Source organism: Lipotes vexillifer, unplaced genomic scaffold, assembly GCF_000442215.2.
Source record: "Lipotes vexillifer unplaced genomic scaffold, Lipotes_vexillifer_v1.1 scaffold1007, whole genome shotgun sequence".
Lineage (NCBI taxonomy): Eukaryota > Metazoa > Chordata > Mammalia > Artiodactyla > Lipotidae > Lipotes > Lipotes vexillifer.
In genome coordinates, this window is record NW_006782358.1 from 661546 (window position 1) to 678504 (window position 16959).

A 16959-nucleotide genomic window follows, 5' to 3' on the forward strand; every position below is an offset into this window, starting at 1 on the left:
ATGCGGGTAATGATCTAGGAGACTAAAACTGCTCTGGCACACAGGGTCTTCCTCTCAGTGCTGACGTCACAGCCTTTAAGGAAACATTGCAGGAACAGTGAAGTGGAAAGCCATCCAAATATTTCAGCAAAGAGAAATTCTCCAACTTTCTGCCAGTGTGGGCATCTTAATTAGACTTGAGTTCCTTTAAGATTTGAGATCATTCTTTACTTACTGTGATAGTTGACTGGCTTATAGGTACAGAGGGAGCTTAACAATTGTCATCTGAAACTGACAGATGTGCAAAACGATGTCAAGTTCTGTTCACAGAAAACCTACAGGAAGCTTTCTTTCTGGTCCTCTATGGCCTGTCACCAAATATTTCCTGAATGAAACCAAATTGCTTCGTACATATGATGTGCTTAATGCATTTTACTGATGTGTTTTTTTGGTTTGTTTTGATTTTGCCTAGATCTTGCTAAAATATCAGATGCTCTTTGGAATATCCTTTGATTATTTTTTATACTAAGCCAAACTGTCTTCACTTAAGGCAAAAACTTAGTGGTATTTCCCCTGCTTCTAATGAAGAGGAAGAAAAGAAACTCTCCTACGGAAAGTCCTGGTCTTCCCAGGCGCAAAAGCCAGGCATCAAGCAGCTCACATGGATCCTGGGCAGAGCGGCCTCTCTGAGATGTTGAGAGATTATGTTTAGTAACAGAGAAGGAGAAGGGGTTCTCACTGTCAAGAGTAAGTTTGAGACTGACAACTTCCTTCCTTCCCTCCTTCCTTCTTTCCTCTTTTCGATAAAGTGCTTGGCAATTGCTGTGAGATGAAATGCTGTCTTGATTTTGTTCCTTGTTCTCCACGACTTCCAGTCTCACAGTACAAACGGAAAGTACAAACTTCAATATGATCCTTTGATACGTGCTTTTCCTATGATCTCCTTCACCTTATAAATTCTGCATCCACAGCCTAGGTTAGCTGCTGACAAGCCCACGATCTACCTAGAGCATGGGGGATGGAGTCTTTCAGTGGCATTTCAGCCAATCAGATTGTGAGACAAAGCCTGGAGTGAAACTCTCATTTCGTACTGCCAAATCTTCTCCAGGCTTCTTGTATGGCAATAATCTTGATCTGCCTTGAAAAATCACTTTTCAGCAGAAGATTTTAGAAGCTAGAAAAGGCTTTCCCCTGTTGTGGCCTGGCCCCTAAGAATCTTGCGGAGGCCTCCCAGGCCCTGGGTAGGTAGGACAATTTGGGGGCTGAGCCATTTGGGGCATGGGTTGTGTATCTTTACAAGATTCTTTTCTTTCTTTGCAACATTGTTTCAGCCAATACCCATTAGTTGAAGCAGTAAAATTAACCATTGTGGCAAAATCCATTTTATTGACTAATCTGCAATAAACTTTTTTTGAATATTTGTTTTATAGGCTTGTAAAAGGATATCCTCATAATATTTACAAATGTCCATGGGATGGATATCCATGAGCTATGGTTGGAAGATTCCCAAAATTCCCTTGGGGTAGTTCAATCCTGAATGATCTGGTTGTATACACTGAAGGATTTAGCTTTCCATTTCCTAGAAGACGTTTAAATCTTGCACTTATAAAATACGCGTACACTTAGTTCTCCCCTGGCAATATGTTTAACATTTGATAAATTAAAAAAAACAAACTCTACAGCATATGGCTATCTTAATATGAGAAGAAGCAGGAGGAACTAAAACAGGCACACTGAATCTAATCCAACGAACTCTGGTGTTTCCTTTTTTGTTTTTCCAGATGAAATCAGGTTATGGTCCCCAAAAATACTTTGCGAAAGGAAAAACATACAAGTACTAAAGCCCTTCAAATATTAATCTGATGAATTAAAATTAAGTTAAAATGGCACCTCTATTGGAAACAGGACAAAAACAGGATGTTAAGGAAAAAAAACTGACTGGAGTCAACGAGGTTATACTTAAGTAACACCTTAACATTAATAGAAATCTATTTCCCATTCTGACCCTGAAACCTCTTCAATTAATTACTAAAATCTATTTACACAGCAACAAGATAAAAGTCAATCTGATTCCTGGCACTGTATCCATCTGGCTACCCTCTCTAATATAAGGGGCCAGGAGGATTGTCAGTCCTCCTGCATCTCTGCTTTTGAAGAGCTCTCTTGCTCAAAGGCACAGGGAATGTGTCATTGTCATCTTCTACATCTAGAACAGTGGTGAAACCAGAATCTGTGAACCCCCGAGGGCCTGGAGGAAATGACAAAGCCCACTGTGCAGACACAGACACCTGCCACAGGGAACTCGAGGACTGTGCTAACCTACCCAGCCCTTAAGAGTAGATTTTAAAAAAGGGCCCCTTTGGGCTATGGCAGCCCCAGAGGGCACTGCTTGGCTGGTGTAGTGAAGGCTGGATTTTTAGACCCCATCCAGTGCCCTCAGCCAGATGCCTTTATGCAGTAAATAAGCCCCACCTGTGTACACAGACAAAAATTAAAACTTTTCACTATTAATTACTATCATAAATTAAACCACAATGGAAAACAGTTAAGAATAATGAATAAAGGTAACTAATTCATGGGGAGGTGGGTAAAGATGACAGCCTTTTATGAGTCTCTGCCTCTCCTGGCAGACACCAAGGCAGGCAGGACCCAGACCAGCAAGACTCTGCCACCCCAAGCTGAGCCCGGCCTCAGGCTGAGCACCATGGCAACTGCACGCTATGCCAGCAGGTCCAGAGGGAAAAGCATGGGTAATGAGACTCTGGGAAGACTCCTTGGCTGAGACCAAGAAAGGGGATTCACCTCCTACTGCCTGAATCATTTCCTTTCTTGCTTGATCTTGTCCTACAGAAGGTAAATAGGCCATTCATCCATGCCCTTTTCATGTTCCTCCTTAATCAAGGAAAGTCATTATGGCAAATGAGGAAAGAGAGATATAAGAGGGTTGAACAAAAAAGAGTCTATCACACAGACAGTAAAATGTGCTCTGAGATGACCAACCACTCACCCAAGCTGGCTCACCCTCCCACGCCTTTCCATGTCCCACATGGGCTACCAGAAAGCCTCCTTTCCTTTGTACGTCTGGAAAACTCCTACTCATCACTCAAAACACATCTTAAACATCAACTTCTCCAGACAGCACTGATTACTCCACTTTCGTGCTACCCCGAAACACTGTATATACATGCCTTATTGTTTTTCACTTTTGCACCCTTCACCCTAGGTGGTAACACTTGCTTATTAATTGGGCTTCCCCATAAACTATGAGGTCTTCAAAGACCGGGGGATGAGTTTCATTCACCTTTATATCTCTTGCGCCTAGCAGGGTGCCTAGTACAAAAGAAGGTGTTCAATAAATATTTGCTGAATGAATGAACACATATATACATGAATGAATGAATGAGTGAGCGAGTGAATGAATAGACCATCTTGCAGGATCCAGATGTCCACCGTTTTCATGACTGTGCTATATCTAGAAACATAGTCTCTCGCTCAGGTGCCCTTACCTTGCCAGAGCCCTTGGAATTCCGTTCTCTTTCCACATTCCCTGAATCCTCAAGGACTCAGACATGCGCTATGTTTGGTTTGGTTTTTCTTTTTTGCATTAACGTGATAAATCTGAGATCCAAAGGGCATGCTGAAAAGCTACCAATTGGCTGCTATAATAGATTCAAACCCCCTTAACAAATATAAAAGAGGAGGAAATCGTTCATCAGAATCCTAAAGGGTTCAGATTTCCCAAGAGACGATTCATTCAGCTGTCCTCGACTGTGGCCACCTTGCTGATGGTCAGGGGACTTGCTTGCTGATGGTCAGAGATGGCATTCTGCATGCCTCCTAGCTCAAATTCTAGAAGCACAGACCCTCAGAAACCAGAAAGAATCTTAAAATTATTTACTCCTACTTCCTGATTTTACTGGTGAGAAAACAGACCATGAAGAACGTCTCAAGTCCAAGGTGGCACAGCTCAAACCAGGATCAGCGTATAAATTTCCTGACTTCATTTCCCCAGTATCGACCACTAAACAAGCGGGGCCTTTTGCAGCCTGGATGCTGACTTTCTAAAACAGCTTTCTCCACCAGTTGGCTGAGCCAGGCAGTGCTGGGCCACCTTGTCTGCCGGCTCTCAGGAAAGGCTCAGAGAAAAAAGGGATACAGTGTGAGCCGCTACTTACTTGAAGGGCTTTTCTCCAGTGTGGGTTCGGATGTGGTTGTTGAGCGTGGTGGCCCCAGCAAAGGCACGACCACAGTAGCCACATTTGAAAGGCCGGTCACTGGAGTGAGTGACCACGTGGTTCCTCAGTTCTGAAGGCTGGGAAAAGGACTGGGAGCAGTGGCCGCACTGGTATGGCCTGAAACAAATGAAGACACTGCCTGGTCATTACGTTCTATGTCAGTCAGCAGACGTTAGCATGATGAGGCAAGGGCCAAAACGTTCTGGTGACGTTCTCTCAGTTTCTGTAACAAAGCAGAGCGCTGGGGCTGCTAGGTTCTCATGACTATACTTGTTGCCACACGAACAAAATTAACAGAGCTGATGAGACCCGTTCATTCCCCAAAGAATATTCCTTTCCGGTATTAGCCATACCATTTCAAGAACCCCTATTTCTTGTTTTGAGCCCCACCCCCAGGCAAATATTGGAGAGTTGAGAGTACAGACTTGATGAAGCACAACAGTACAAGAGAAGATATGTAATTGTCTCTTGTAATTCTGGGGCACTTTAACTTTTCAAAGTGCTTTAACATCAATTATCTAGTTTAATCTTTCCAGTAATCCTCTCAGGGAAAGCGGATGTTATGATCTCTGTCAGTTCACAAAAGTGAGGATAAACTGTCCTCAAAGGAAATAAGCTCTTGATGCCAAGGTCACTCTAGGGTGACTGGACCTTATTCTAAGTCCCAGGTAAAGATGCAGGCAAGTCAGCAAGCTGCATGTGTGTTTTAATAGATACTAGACTGTCCTGGGGTCTGTCTATAGCACATCCCCAACTTGGGGTTGTCTGATAGTGCACAGGCCAACACAGGCGTGCACCCAGATTTGTTTCTTTGTAAAAGAAATCCTGACTTCTACTTACTCTCTCCCCGCCCCAACCTAAACTCATATTTATCCACTGGGTCTTTTTCGTGAACTTCGGCTCCCCAGTTTAATCTGGTAGCAAGCAATGATTTATAGCAGCACAGAAATGACAGGATGTCACTATGTTTGCAGGAGGACTGGGATGCAAAAGCAAATGGAAGGAAGTTGTGACAAATACCTGATAATTAGCAAGATTATCAGAGCGCATTCTTTTCAGCTCATGAGAAGGAAATCAATTTTTGGTTTTCATAAAATAAATTAAAATTCTGTCTTCTCTACAGAAGTTCTTCTGCTTACTTAAGCAGAATCTGGTGAGTGATATAAAACCTGGGGAGTTTTCCCTATTCGAGGCTATTTCATATCATTCCTTGACAGGGCTCTAATTTGTTTATCAAAATTTTTCTTGAGAAAATTAATAATCTGTCATGAGCAATATCAACAGAGCTCAGGAAGCCTTGGTTTGTGGCTCAGACATTTCTGGCTGAGTTTAGAAAGCCAATGGCAAAAGCAGACTTAATTGCTCTACCTTTAGCAAATGCATAAGCTCCAATGACCAGAAACCAAAATGAAGGGCTAGGAAACAATGGTGACCGAGCATGTACAACAATTCAATTACATGCAAAATAAAATGTACCCTCTCATTTGTCGAGTGAAGTGCTTAATTGTGGCTACTTGCCTCACTGAACACAAATACGATTATTTTACCAGGCTTCAGTGCACTGAGCACTGATTGTAGAATTTTTTAGCTTGATTAATAGTCTGGGATTGGTCAATAACTCAATATACAATTTTAATTACTTACATTTAGAAATCTATCTAACTGCTCTCAAACAAGTTTCAAAGAAATATATATAAGAGTCCTTGGTAAGGAGTTTATCAAACTTGACAAATTGCATGTGCATTTTATTACAATCATGAAATAAAGCTTTGAAGCCATTAAAATCATAAGCAGATGAAAATACCCTTTTGTCAAATTTATTCTTTGTAGTAACAATTAACCTTAAAGGGGTCCTCAAGAAATCATTCTCTCAGAGGTGAATTTTTAAAATGTATTGAAGATTATAAACAAAATAATATATTAATATATGCTATATCCACTGACAATTGATTTTTCTAATAGTGAAGGACCATTAACATTTATTAGCCTCTGGTTATCTATTTTTAATAGCTATCATAATAAACAATTAGCCACTAAATAAAACCAATTAATCTTTTCTTTCTGACTCTGCTGTCAAAAGTTGGGGTGATTTACTTCCTATAGTCAGAAGTCATTCCATCCTTTTTATGCTAATAGTCAAGGTGGCAAAGATTTACACACAGAAGAGATGACCACAGAGAGGCTTATGCTGAATTCTTATATCAAGGTAACACCAATGAAAGGTAAATCAGATTATAAAACATCACCTTGGCCAGTACCAGCCTGAGCGGTATTTGCTAGGTATCCCGTGACCTACGGCACAGCTTTTAAAACTGCAGAATTCAGCTGACTGAATGGAACAGCCTCGAATGGGCGAGATGGGAAAGGTGAGTCCTGCTTCAGCCTCTGACCCCAATTAGCTGTGGGACTTGACAAGTCGCCCAACGTCCCTGACTCTCCATCTCCTCATCTCTCTGGTAAGCAGGATGGACTGAACTAGATGCCCTCTCACATCCCATCATGTTCTGTTCCTGCTTTCAGATAATCAACAAGCACGTGCCACCTAAGGATCTGTCCAAGACATGGCCTCACAGTAGACAGCATCGACGATGTGACCTCCATCCTCCATCGTGTGTACCAGCCAGTGCCCTGCAGGGAGAGCTTTCCACGGTTTTGTGTGTCTAGTCATGCTAACTAGAATACAGACCATCTCAACTTACTTGGTAAACAGTTGAGAATTCAGAGCAAGAAGAAAATCTAGTACCAAAATACAGGACCCAACTTTAGTTGATCTCAAAAAACAAAGTGATATCCCTTTAATCCTGGTACCTTAAAGAGTAAGATTTTAGAGCATATGGTCATATTCACCATCACAGAAACTGATTTCATGTAGAATTTAGAACTAAAATGTGTACTCTATTTGCCACTGTGTTAACAGATTCTCTCTCTCAGCGTAGAAATATATGGAAAGTTAGGCCTCGGAAAATACAGACAAGATACTTCTTTCCCTTCATGTAGAATTTAGAACTAAAATGTGTACTCTATTTGCCACTGTGTTAACAGATTCTCTCTCTCAGCGTAGAAATATATGGAAAGTTAGGCCCCGGAAAATACAGACAAGATCCTACTTTCCCTAGATTTTCAATATTTCCTAAAAATGAATAAAAGTAAATGATCAAAAAGTAATTTTAACATTAATTGTATCCTAGAGTTCAACTAAGGGCATAGGAATACATTCAAGACAGAATGAAATCTTCAAACCCAAGAGCAAGGCTTACTTAGAAAACATCATCATCACCACAGAATCTCAGACATCACAACTTCTTTTGGGACAACTGACCACAGGATTTAAGACTCTGTATGGATGTTTTTAATAGCACACACTGACTCCTCACCTCTCAGGTTACAGCTGAAGGGCTTTGGGGGCACAGAATCAGTTGCCATTACTCAGCTTTTTATTGTGATGACTAACATTCCCATTAACTTTTCAAGGTCTGGTCAAAGGGTCAATACTGTGGTGGGGGAGTGGCAGGTACAAACTACTGGGTGTGAGATAGGCTCCAGGATGCATTGTACAACATGGGGAATAGAGCCAATATTTTGTAGTAACTGTAAATGGAGTGTAACCTTTAAAAATTGGATATTAAAAAAAAGACTCATAGAATAAAGGGTGGGATTTGAAAAGTTCTACAAATACTAACGGGATAAAAAAGTGAAAAAAATAAAATAAAATAAAATATCATCAACCAAAAATAATTAAAAAGTAAGCCTTAATTTATTAAACTTTTGGATAGAATCAATTTCAAATCCCAAGTTCTGCTCCCTTTGATGTGTCATACCAGAAGCAGCCCAGGAGGACTGGCATAGTCAAGTGCTGTGTTCAGCTTCACTCTTTGTAGGATCTCATGTCATTCAGCAGCTAAATGGGACTCTCGTTTCTAAAGCACTTTGATTCTTTCCAAGTCATCATACACATACAGCATTTTATTATTCTCAAAACAAATGCAATGAGCATTCTTCACAAAGAGATAACATTTCATAACCAGTAAAAGCTTTTGGCGGGTTCTTTTTGTTTTTCTTTTTAACAATACTTGAGACATCTAGCAGTGCTGTCAATGACGGAAGTGTTCTATATCTACACTATCCAATATGGGAACCACTAGCCACAAGCAGCTACTGAGCACTGGAAATGCAGCTAGGTTGACTGAGAAACTGAAGTATTATTTTACTTAACTTTGATTAATTTAAATTTAAATAGTCTCATGTGGCTTGTTCCAACATAGAAATATCAAGCTTCAAGAAAAACTAGAATGTGCTCTATCCTCAACAATGAAATACCTAAAAAACAGACAAAGCCTGGGTCGATTTAGTTAGCATATATCAATGCCAGTAGATTTTTAAGCAAAAAGAAAGCAGCAAGACAATTTTGTATGTCCCCTGGCATTCTCTGTAACTGGTGGCTCCTCTGCTAAAGATGACTCCAGTAAAATGTGCAATTCATTTACTCTGAGTCTGTAATTGGTTTGTTGTACACACAGGAAAAGGATGAAACACTTAACAAAATTAAGTGTGGTTTGGTTTAAAATATTATTAATCCTTCTTTGATTTTTCTTTCATGGCATGAAAGCCTCCAGGACAAAAGTTGTTCAGTTGGACCCACAACTGAACAACAAGCAAGGAATGTCTCCTTGCTCCCCGTCAGTCAAGCTCAAGTGCACATCTCCCGAGACTTCATACGGGGCGTTACTTAGGTCCACTGCTGGCTGTGTGGAGTGAGAAAAGAACTAAACTCTATGTAAGGAGAAAAAGATTTCAGGAAAGTGGCTCAAGTATGCAGCCGAAACACTGGGAGAACATGGAAAGAAGGTAACCTTCACATTTGGGGGAGGAGGAAACAATGGAACAGGAGAACACTGACACATTCCAAAGAAACTATTATGGTGATGGATTATCTCCAGGCTCCTCCCACCAAACAGCTCCTTCTAGAGTATCTTCCCCTCTGGTGCCACCACACCCAATTATAAACAAGGATACTCAAAACAAAAATGTGAACAGCTGACAGTATGCCCAGGAGGCTAAAGGCAAACTTTCCCCAGGTAAGCACAATCAGAAAGGAAAGGAAAAGGGTGCAAAATAAAGATAAGCACTAAAAAGACATTCTGCAGAAAATAAAAGAGAACATATTCATCAGAAAATAATCCACTATGATTGATAATCCACTGCCCCCACCCCCAAATGGGACTGTTGAGAGTTTCTGTAGCATAAAAACAGAAGAGAAAAGGGATTTCTAATTCCTGTTTCAGGCACAAGTCAGTCAAGCTGCCCTGGCCCAGGTAATAAGCTTATGCCAAACCTCAAATGTTTATGAGGTCCCTAAGTCCCTAGTCCTTAGTCTAGATCTAGGTTAATCTAGACTCCGACAGCTTCTTCCCTTTGAATTCACTCAGGAAAGAAAAAGTCAGCAGCTTGAGAAAAAAGAAGAGACTTTTGGTTTTGTATGTTTAATATTAACAGAATAAATCAAGAAATAACGATTCTGTGGCTCCTGGGCTCTCATACGGGTGTATTTTTATCTTTAATGCTAATTGCTACTTTGAAAGGTCAAACGGAATTTTTTTCTGCATTCAATGTAAATAACACGGTAGTGAAAAATGGTAATGCTGACAACCCAGGGTATCCTCGGATCTCCTTCCTTTATATCAAGGCATAGACTTACTGATGGTCCCTTACATGAAAAAGCTCACAAATAAAGACACACACAGTCTCTTTCATGAAGGTTCAAATGTCTTGGGTTTCATGGCCAAATATTCAGTGTGCTGAGTGAAAAATCTTTTGGACCTAAGATTTGGGGGCCTGTTTCAAATTTGGACGTGTTTGAAACTCTAACCTGTTTACTTTCTGACTTTGTCTTCTGTGTCTCCCTTTCTTGCCTCTAGTTCTAGCAAGATTTTCCTATCAAAATAAAACGTTTGAGTTTTCCAAATAGAAGGGAAATGGTTTCTGACTGGCAGGTTCTAAGCTTTTTCACTGTATATGGCTGAATGGGCACAAACTGCCAAAGACTAAAAGCCACCTAATTTATGGAGTCAATCACTAAAGAAAATATGTATATTCAGCAGTTATAAGTCTCCACATGGATAATAAGAGGAATGACTCCAAATTTCACAACCGTGCACAAATTGATGTTCCATTTTAGTTCTGCATATTTCTCCTCTTTAGCAATTCACCTGTGTGGTTAAGAATTAGGGAAAGTATCTTCTACTTCAAAACTTGCCAGTACCAGGAGAGCATGCTAGGTTCTAGAACACCATACAGAACCTATATGCTAAAAGCAAATTATGTAACTCAATGAAATTATGTATCTCAATGTAACTAGTGGGTCAAAGAGACTGGGCATCTCTATTTCCCTTATCTCCAGTAAGCAACTCAGATGTGATGGAGTAATTCAAGCATCTCCCCATTACTAGTAAGAAACATTGTACTTTCTTACTTTGCCTATAAAGGGACTAATTCTTTGAACTCATAATTCTTAGTTTTAACTTATTCATGAATGACGGTGAATCACACCACCTCTCAAGTCTTCACCAACAAAGCACAGGGAAGAGAGAAGTAGGAACCCACTGCTTTAATAATTTGATTCCACCCTGGTGATCTACCTGAATATCAAGCACATTACTTCACCTCATCTGGGAACCTGGCCAAACGACACCTGGGCATCTGCATCAAATAAGCCCACCAGGGTCTTGCACTGGATGGGAGTCTCAAGCCACTTGGATTTTTGCCAGTAACTCTAGATTAGCTCGGAATCAGCGATGACCTAACAGTCTCTTGTGGAAGTCTATTTTGTACATGTAAGTTTTCTAATTTGGAGGGTACTTTTCTGACAGATTACATAGATGCTTTATAAATTCTGACATTATTATTTGACAGAACAGACTTCATAGGGACTTAAACCATAATCCACATACGGTTTTCGAAGTGTAACTGGAGTCAGACAAAAGTCTGTTTTGCTAACTTTCTGTTTACCAAGACATATTTTCATTGTTTTATATGACATTCAGCATGAAACTGTATCATACCCAAAGCTAAGCTTTCAGTTCCTGTATCCAGAAACTTTCAACTATCATTTCATTTTACCTTGTATATTCAGTTACCATGACCACAATGAACCTGTGCAAATAACAGATCCATACACCTAAACTCATTGAATTCAAAAAGCAAGTTTATAATAACAAGATTTTAATGCATTTTTATATTTAAAAAAATAAAATGCTTTGCAAACTGAATAGATATATCTTGAGGCTATCTGTATACTTGCAAGGAAGGCAGACTTTAAAAAAAAAGACCCTGTTGGAGTAAGGAAAACATTTTCAAAACTTTTGTGTCCCCTCTAAAGCCAGTAGTACTAAGATATGCAGAAGTCCATGGGTATTTTCACCCGGGGGCTCTCCTATTGAAGGTAAAAGATTATAAAGACACAACCGCCTTTACAGCTATAATACAAATGCTCCAACATCAATCAGTCACAGCAATGCTTGATGGCAAGCAAGTAGTTTCTAGAATGGCACAAATAAAAATACATACACATGTAAATGTGCACATGTACCCTAAAATGGATCATTATTATTTCTGAAAAGATTCACCCCCTCTCCACCACACTTCTATCCTCCTTGCCTGCTTGGGTTCGAGTACACTGTCGTATCCTGCAGAGCTGGGAGGGGAGAGTTGGGTGTATATCATAAGGCAAGGAGAGCTGAGTGGCTTAAGGTTAATCAGTGGCCAAATTAAGAAAATAATTCCAGAGTCCTGCTTTCGAGTCTCCTATCATACTTCCAAAATTTACTTTCTGCTTTTATATTCAAAATATTCTTAGATATTTGGGGTTTAATCAAATTTTCATAGGATGTGAAGGGGAGATAAAACACTGTCCTTTCTTATTGAATTAATTTGATTTTTGTCTTTTGCATTCCCAGCTATCAAGACTGTCGAATAAACCAGTTTTGACTCATAAATAATAGTTCCATTATATCTACTGTGCCACTCGTCAGAGTACCTGAAATTTTAATTCACTTGTTCAGCTAAATTTCATCCTCAGTTCATGGCCATAAAATTCTTTATTGACAAACTTTCAAAGCAACTTTGACTCTGAGGTATCTAGTCAACATTTTTCTTCTGTGTGGATATTAGTTTATTGAATAAGTGGCATCTGTTTTCCTCCACATCACTAGCAGAGTAGGTATTTCCTTTTGACAGCTTTGCAGGATTTATGGGTTTGCATGCCCTGAAGAAAAATAGTACTAAGCAAAAAATTCCAATTCATTACCTCTTAGTACTTAATTAAGTTCATACCCACGGCACACTGGAGGTGAACCCTGAGACGACTGAACAGCAGCAGAGCGGCCAGCTATATTATCTTTGGAAGACAGAGAGGACTCTAATTATCCTGACCTCATTTTTCCATCTATGATATTCATCAATGTGCCTTCTATTTTGCCTCCCGTTAGACCTGGGCAGAGCTGTTTGGAAAGCGACAGCAGATTCCTTTCTGCAGCCACTGTTCATGCAGCCCCCTACACAATAAAGCCAAAGAGGGGCCCAACATTACTCTCTGACCTTCCAGAATGCAGACCTCTGATCACAGAGTTCTCCCCGAGGTGAGACTGGAGGAGGCGACAGGAAGGCAAGCAGTGAGTCTCAGAAGCAAACACAGCCTGCGAGCAACGAGAGGTGGGGTTACCTGTCAGGGTTCTGCGTGCACACGTGCATCTGTAACAGGATCCTCTGTGTGAAAGTCTTAAAGCACTGCCCGCACTTCCAAAGATGCCAGTCACTGAACTCCGAGTGGAGCTGGCTGGTGGAGGTCGGGCTTGCAAGGACTCGCTGGTTTTTCACGTTGATTTGATTAAATCCTGATTCCATGGGCCCAGACTTATCCAGGAGGGAGAAGTTCCTGCCGCACGGAGTCTGTGGGAAGACGACGGAGCGCTGCTGGGCGGCGGGGGAGAGTTTGCTGCTCTTGTTGAAGGGCTGCAGGGGGTCCTGTCTGCACATGGCTTCCATGACCGTCGAGGGGACATTTACTGGGAGAACAGCAAGGGGTTGAGAAGATCAGTTTTATTAGCCCTTCAAATAAGCACGATAACACACACTTCTAAAAAATTCCTATAAGTCAACAGCTTAAAAATTGGTTTTTCTGGACTCAGAATGGACATAGAGCAGACAATGATTTAAGGGGGCAAGCACAATTACCACAAATGAACTCATTCAATGCCTATATTTATTAAGCACCTATTTTCTGCTCGAGATTTTTCATACATGGTCTTTGCCCTCACAGAGCTCACTTATGACTTGAGATAAAAAGACTCCATAACGAGGCTCCACACTGCAGCCTAGATTTGGGGGTTCTCAGATGGGAGGTACAGCAAGAGACAGGGAGAGAAAGATGGGGTTCCCCAGAGAGGGTGGCCTTGAGCAGAGAAGGTAGATTCAAGCCTTCAGAATTTCAGGCCTTCCATCCAACCCTGCCAGCACAAAACAGGTTTTCAAGAAAAACTGGCTGAAGAGATGAAGGCAACCCTATGAAAGACGCCTGGAGACAGAAGTCTGGCACGCTGGTGGGATGGCACGGGAATCGAGCTGACCGAGCACAGCGTGGGCTTTTGGGGGACAGATCTCAGAGGGCCTTTAATGTCCAAATAAATAAACAGAAGACTTCAGGCCTAAGAAATAGACACTGACTGTTTCTGACCAGAGGAACAGCAAGAAAAGAATCAGTGTTCACGAAGGGCCCGAGTGAGGCATGATGCACAGACAGGGTGCAGTGTGTAAGGTAAGACTGGGAGGTGACAGAGTACGCAATCTTGGAGCTCGGTGCTTGACACTCGGGCTTTGGAATCAGAAAGATCTATGTTCAAATCCTGACTCTGCCTTTTATCAGCCTAGTGACCTTAGGCAAGTTACACAATCTCCCTGTGCCTCTGTTTCCTCATCTGTAAAATGAGGACAATGGAAGTAATCATCCTAACAGTAATAGCATTATGGCTTAGAGGTCGAGATGGCCTAAACTTAAACTCCACTATTCACAGCTGTCCCTTGGTATCCAATGGGGGTTGGCTCCAGAACCCTCACAGATACCAAAATCTGTAGATGCTCAAGTCCCGTATATAAAATGGCATGGTATTTGCATATAATCTACTCATATCCTGCCGGATACTTTAAATCACCTCTAGATTAGTTATAATATCTAATACCATGTAAATGCTATGTAAATAGTTGCCAGCATGCAACAAATTCAAGTTTTGCTTTGTGGCACTTTCTGGAAATTTTTTCCCAAATATTTTCCATCTGTGGTTGGTTGAATCTGCGGATGCAGACCCTTGGATATAAAAGGCTGACTGTAATACCTTTGTGACTGTGGGAAAAAATAGAACATCTGAATCCACAATTTAGTCCTTGGTAAAATGTAAAGTGGTTACTGGAAGGATTGGGTGCGATAATGCATAGACAGCAGCTAGTAAATGCTATGGTTGCCACTCGGTAGATGTTGAGCTCTAGGAGCCCTGGCTTCCTTATCTTTAAACCCCCTTTTATGAGGTTTAAATGAGATACTGAAAGTACTCATCAGAGGGCCTACCATCAACAACCACCATTTTTATTCTAGAAGAAGAGCCTGGGATGAAGGGAGATGGATTCAAGTACGGGTGGTGGCCGTGGGAGTGGGGAAAGAATTAAAAGAAACGTTTTTGAGGAGGGAACCCTAATATACTTGAAATTTTTCTTTCTTTCTTTTTTTTAAGTTGTCATTGTGTTAATAATATATATCATGTATTCACTGGTCAACCCACAGGTTCAGAGGTAATTAGAACCTAATATGCTTAAAAACTGTTATTCTTTTTTTAAGTAACCACTCTGTCAATAAAATGTATTTCTTGGTATTTCAGAGATCATAGAGATTAAAGGTTACAGGGTGGTCAAGAGAGGGAAATTAGAGACCAAAAAGTTTAAAAAGGATGACTGGCAAAAAGGTTAGTGATGGGAAGTAAACTATGGCTGTTGGCCACTAGTTCAAGGCCACATGGAGGAAATACATGAACTGGGAGCTCTCATTCTTCCCTGACACGGACCATCTCCGAGAGTCCTACAAAGCACGAAAACTCAGGCGTCCTCAACTATAAAAAGAGAGTGGCAGGGGACCGTGACCGCCAGGAGGCTCCACGCTTGAGTGGACAGGTAGACACCACGTGTGGAGGTTAATGGGCTGCCACTAAGGACTCTTCAACTCTGAGTGTTCTACATAATCACATGTATTTGATGAATTCAACAAAAGGAACAGCTCATCCTACAGGGTTCTGTTGGCCTGGCCCATCCTGTCTTAGGAAGAAGAAATAAAACAAGAGACTCACAGACCAGGGGAGAGCCTAGAGTTTGTCTAGTTGGCAGTTCTTTACCCTGAATGCATATTAGACTCACAGGGGAGATTTTTATTTAAACAGAATCTCTTGGTAGGGCCTGGGCATCTGCATTTTTTAAAAATTCCCCAAGTACTTCTAATATACAATCAGAGATGAGAACCACTGATCTAATCCTACCCTCTCTTGTTACCAAAAAAAGAAAGAAGGAAAAAAAAAATGCTAAAGACCAAGCAGGTCTAATAATTTGCCCATGGTCATACATTCGGTTAAGGATACAGCTAAGCTGGAAGCTTTAGCTTTGTGATTTCCAAGGCACTTTCTTCTGACCACACTCCTATTCTGTGTCTGCTCAATAGCTGTATTGCAAAAATAAAAAGGACATTTTACAGCTAGTACAGAGTTCTGTGTGTGTGTATATATATATACCCATGCATAAACATATGTTATAGATGCACCTATATACACATGTACAGACATATTTATGTATATATTTCACATATAAAATTTATGTATAATTTCAACTTCTGGGGCAAAGTGTATAACCAATATGAAATGTGGGCACACATTTCAGACTCTCAAAAAATCTCTGATTGTACACAGGCTGTGACTTTTAAAATACATATTGAAAGAAAAGGAGAAATGTTTTATGTTTTGGCTCTTTCTTAATTAAAAAAAAAAAAACAGCAGCATTGTCAGAGATTAGGGTAAAGTTCATCTTATTTAGCCTGTTTATAACTAATCCGGAAGAGGCAAAGCACAGGGAAACCCGCAAGTCTTCAGGCAACACTAAACTCTTGCGGATTGGGAAGGCCAGACTAGCAGGAAGGAAGGCGGGGTGGGGAGACTGTGGAATGAAGATGTCATCAACATGCAAGAGAGCAGGAAAACCAGCCAGAAGCTCACTGCTGGAAAGAGGAATATGATGCCTCTGGGGGAAATCATACAAATAATACTCTAAGTATAGATTATAAATGCTGACTTCTCACTTAAGCTCCTGGAAAGTAACCCAATAAATTCATTTTCAAAAATTGTTAAGGTCACACCACCTTTCTATTAAACAAAAGCATGTGTGGGTCAATGGATTTTTCTAAGTTTAATAATCAATGTCAAAACAGTAATAAAGAAAAGTTTATATCAGTTTGTATAATGATGTGGGATAAACGGGATCTGAGTTAATGATAATAATAGCATTTAGGTAATAAGAGTTGGGATGGTTATTCTCTGTCGTATTTCCTCCTATGGGACACTTCAAAACAAACATACTATGTTTTCAAGATATAGCAGCGACACCTGTACTCTATATTCTGCTTTTGGCATGATCTTTTCTTGTACTTGCGAATAAATTCAATCCTGCT

The 16959-nt window shown here is 40.6% G+C and overlaps 1 protein-coding gene across 1 annotated transcript in view; it reads right to left on the reverse strand.

Annotated features, from left to right (window-relative positions):
- Nucleotides 1–16959, reverse strand: part of PRDM6 (PR/SET domain 6) — a 101128-nt gene that overhangs the window by 3501 nt on the left and 80668 nt on the right. The window contains exons 5-6 of the mRNA XM_007455252.1: nucleotides 12931–13273; nucleotides 4155–4331 (exon numbers count right to left, since the gene is read on the reverse strand). Coding sequence (XP_007455314.1) covers nucleotides 4155–4331; nucleotides 12931–13273 — 520 coding nt within the window. The remainder of the gene's footprint in view (nucleotides 1–4154; nucleotides 4332–12930; nucleotides 13274–16959) is intronic.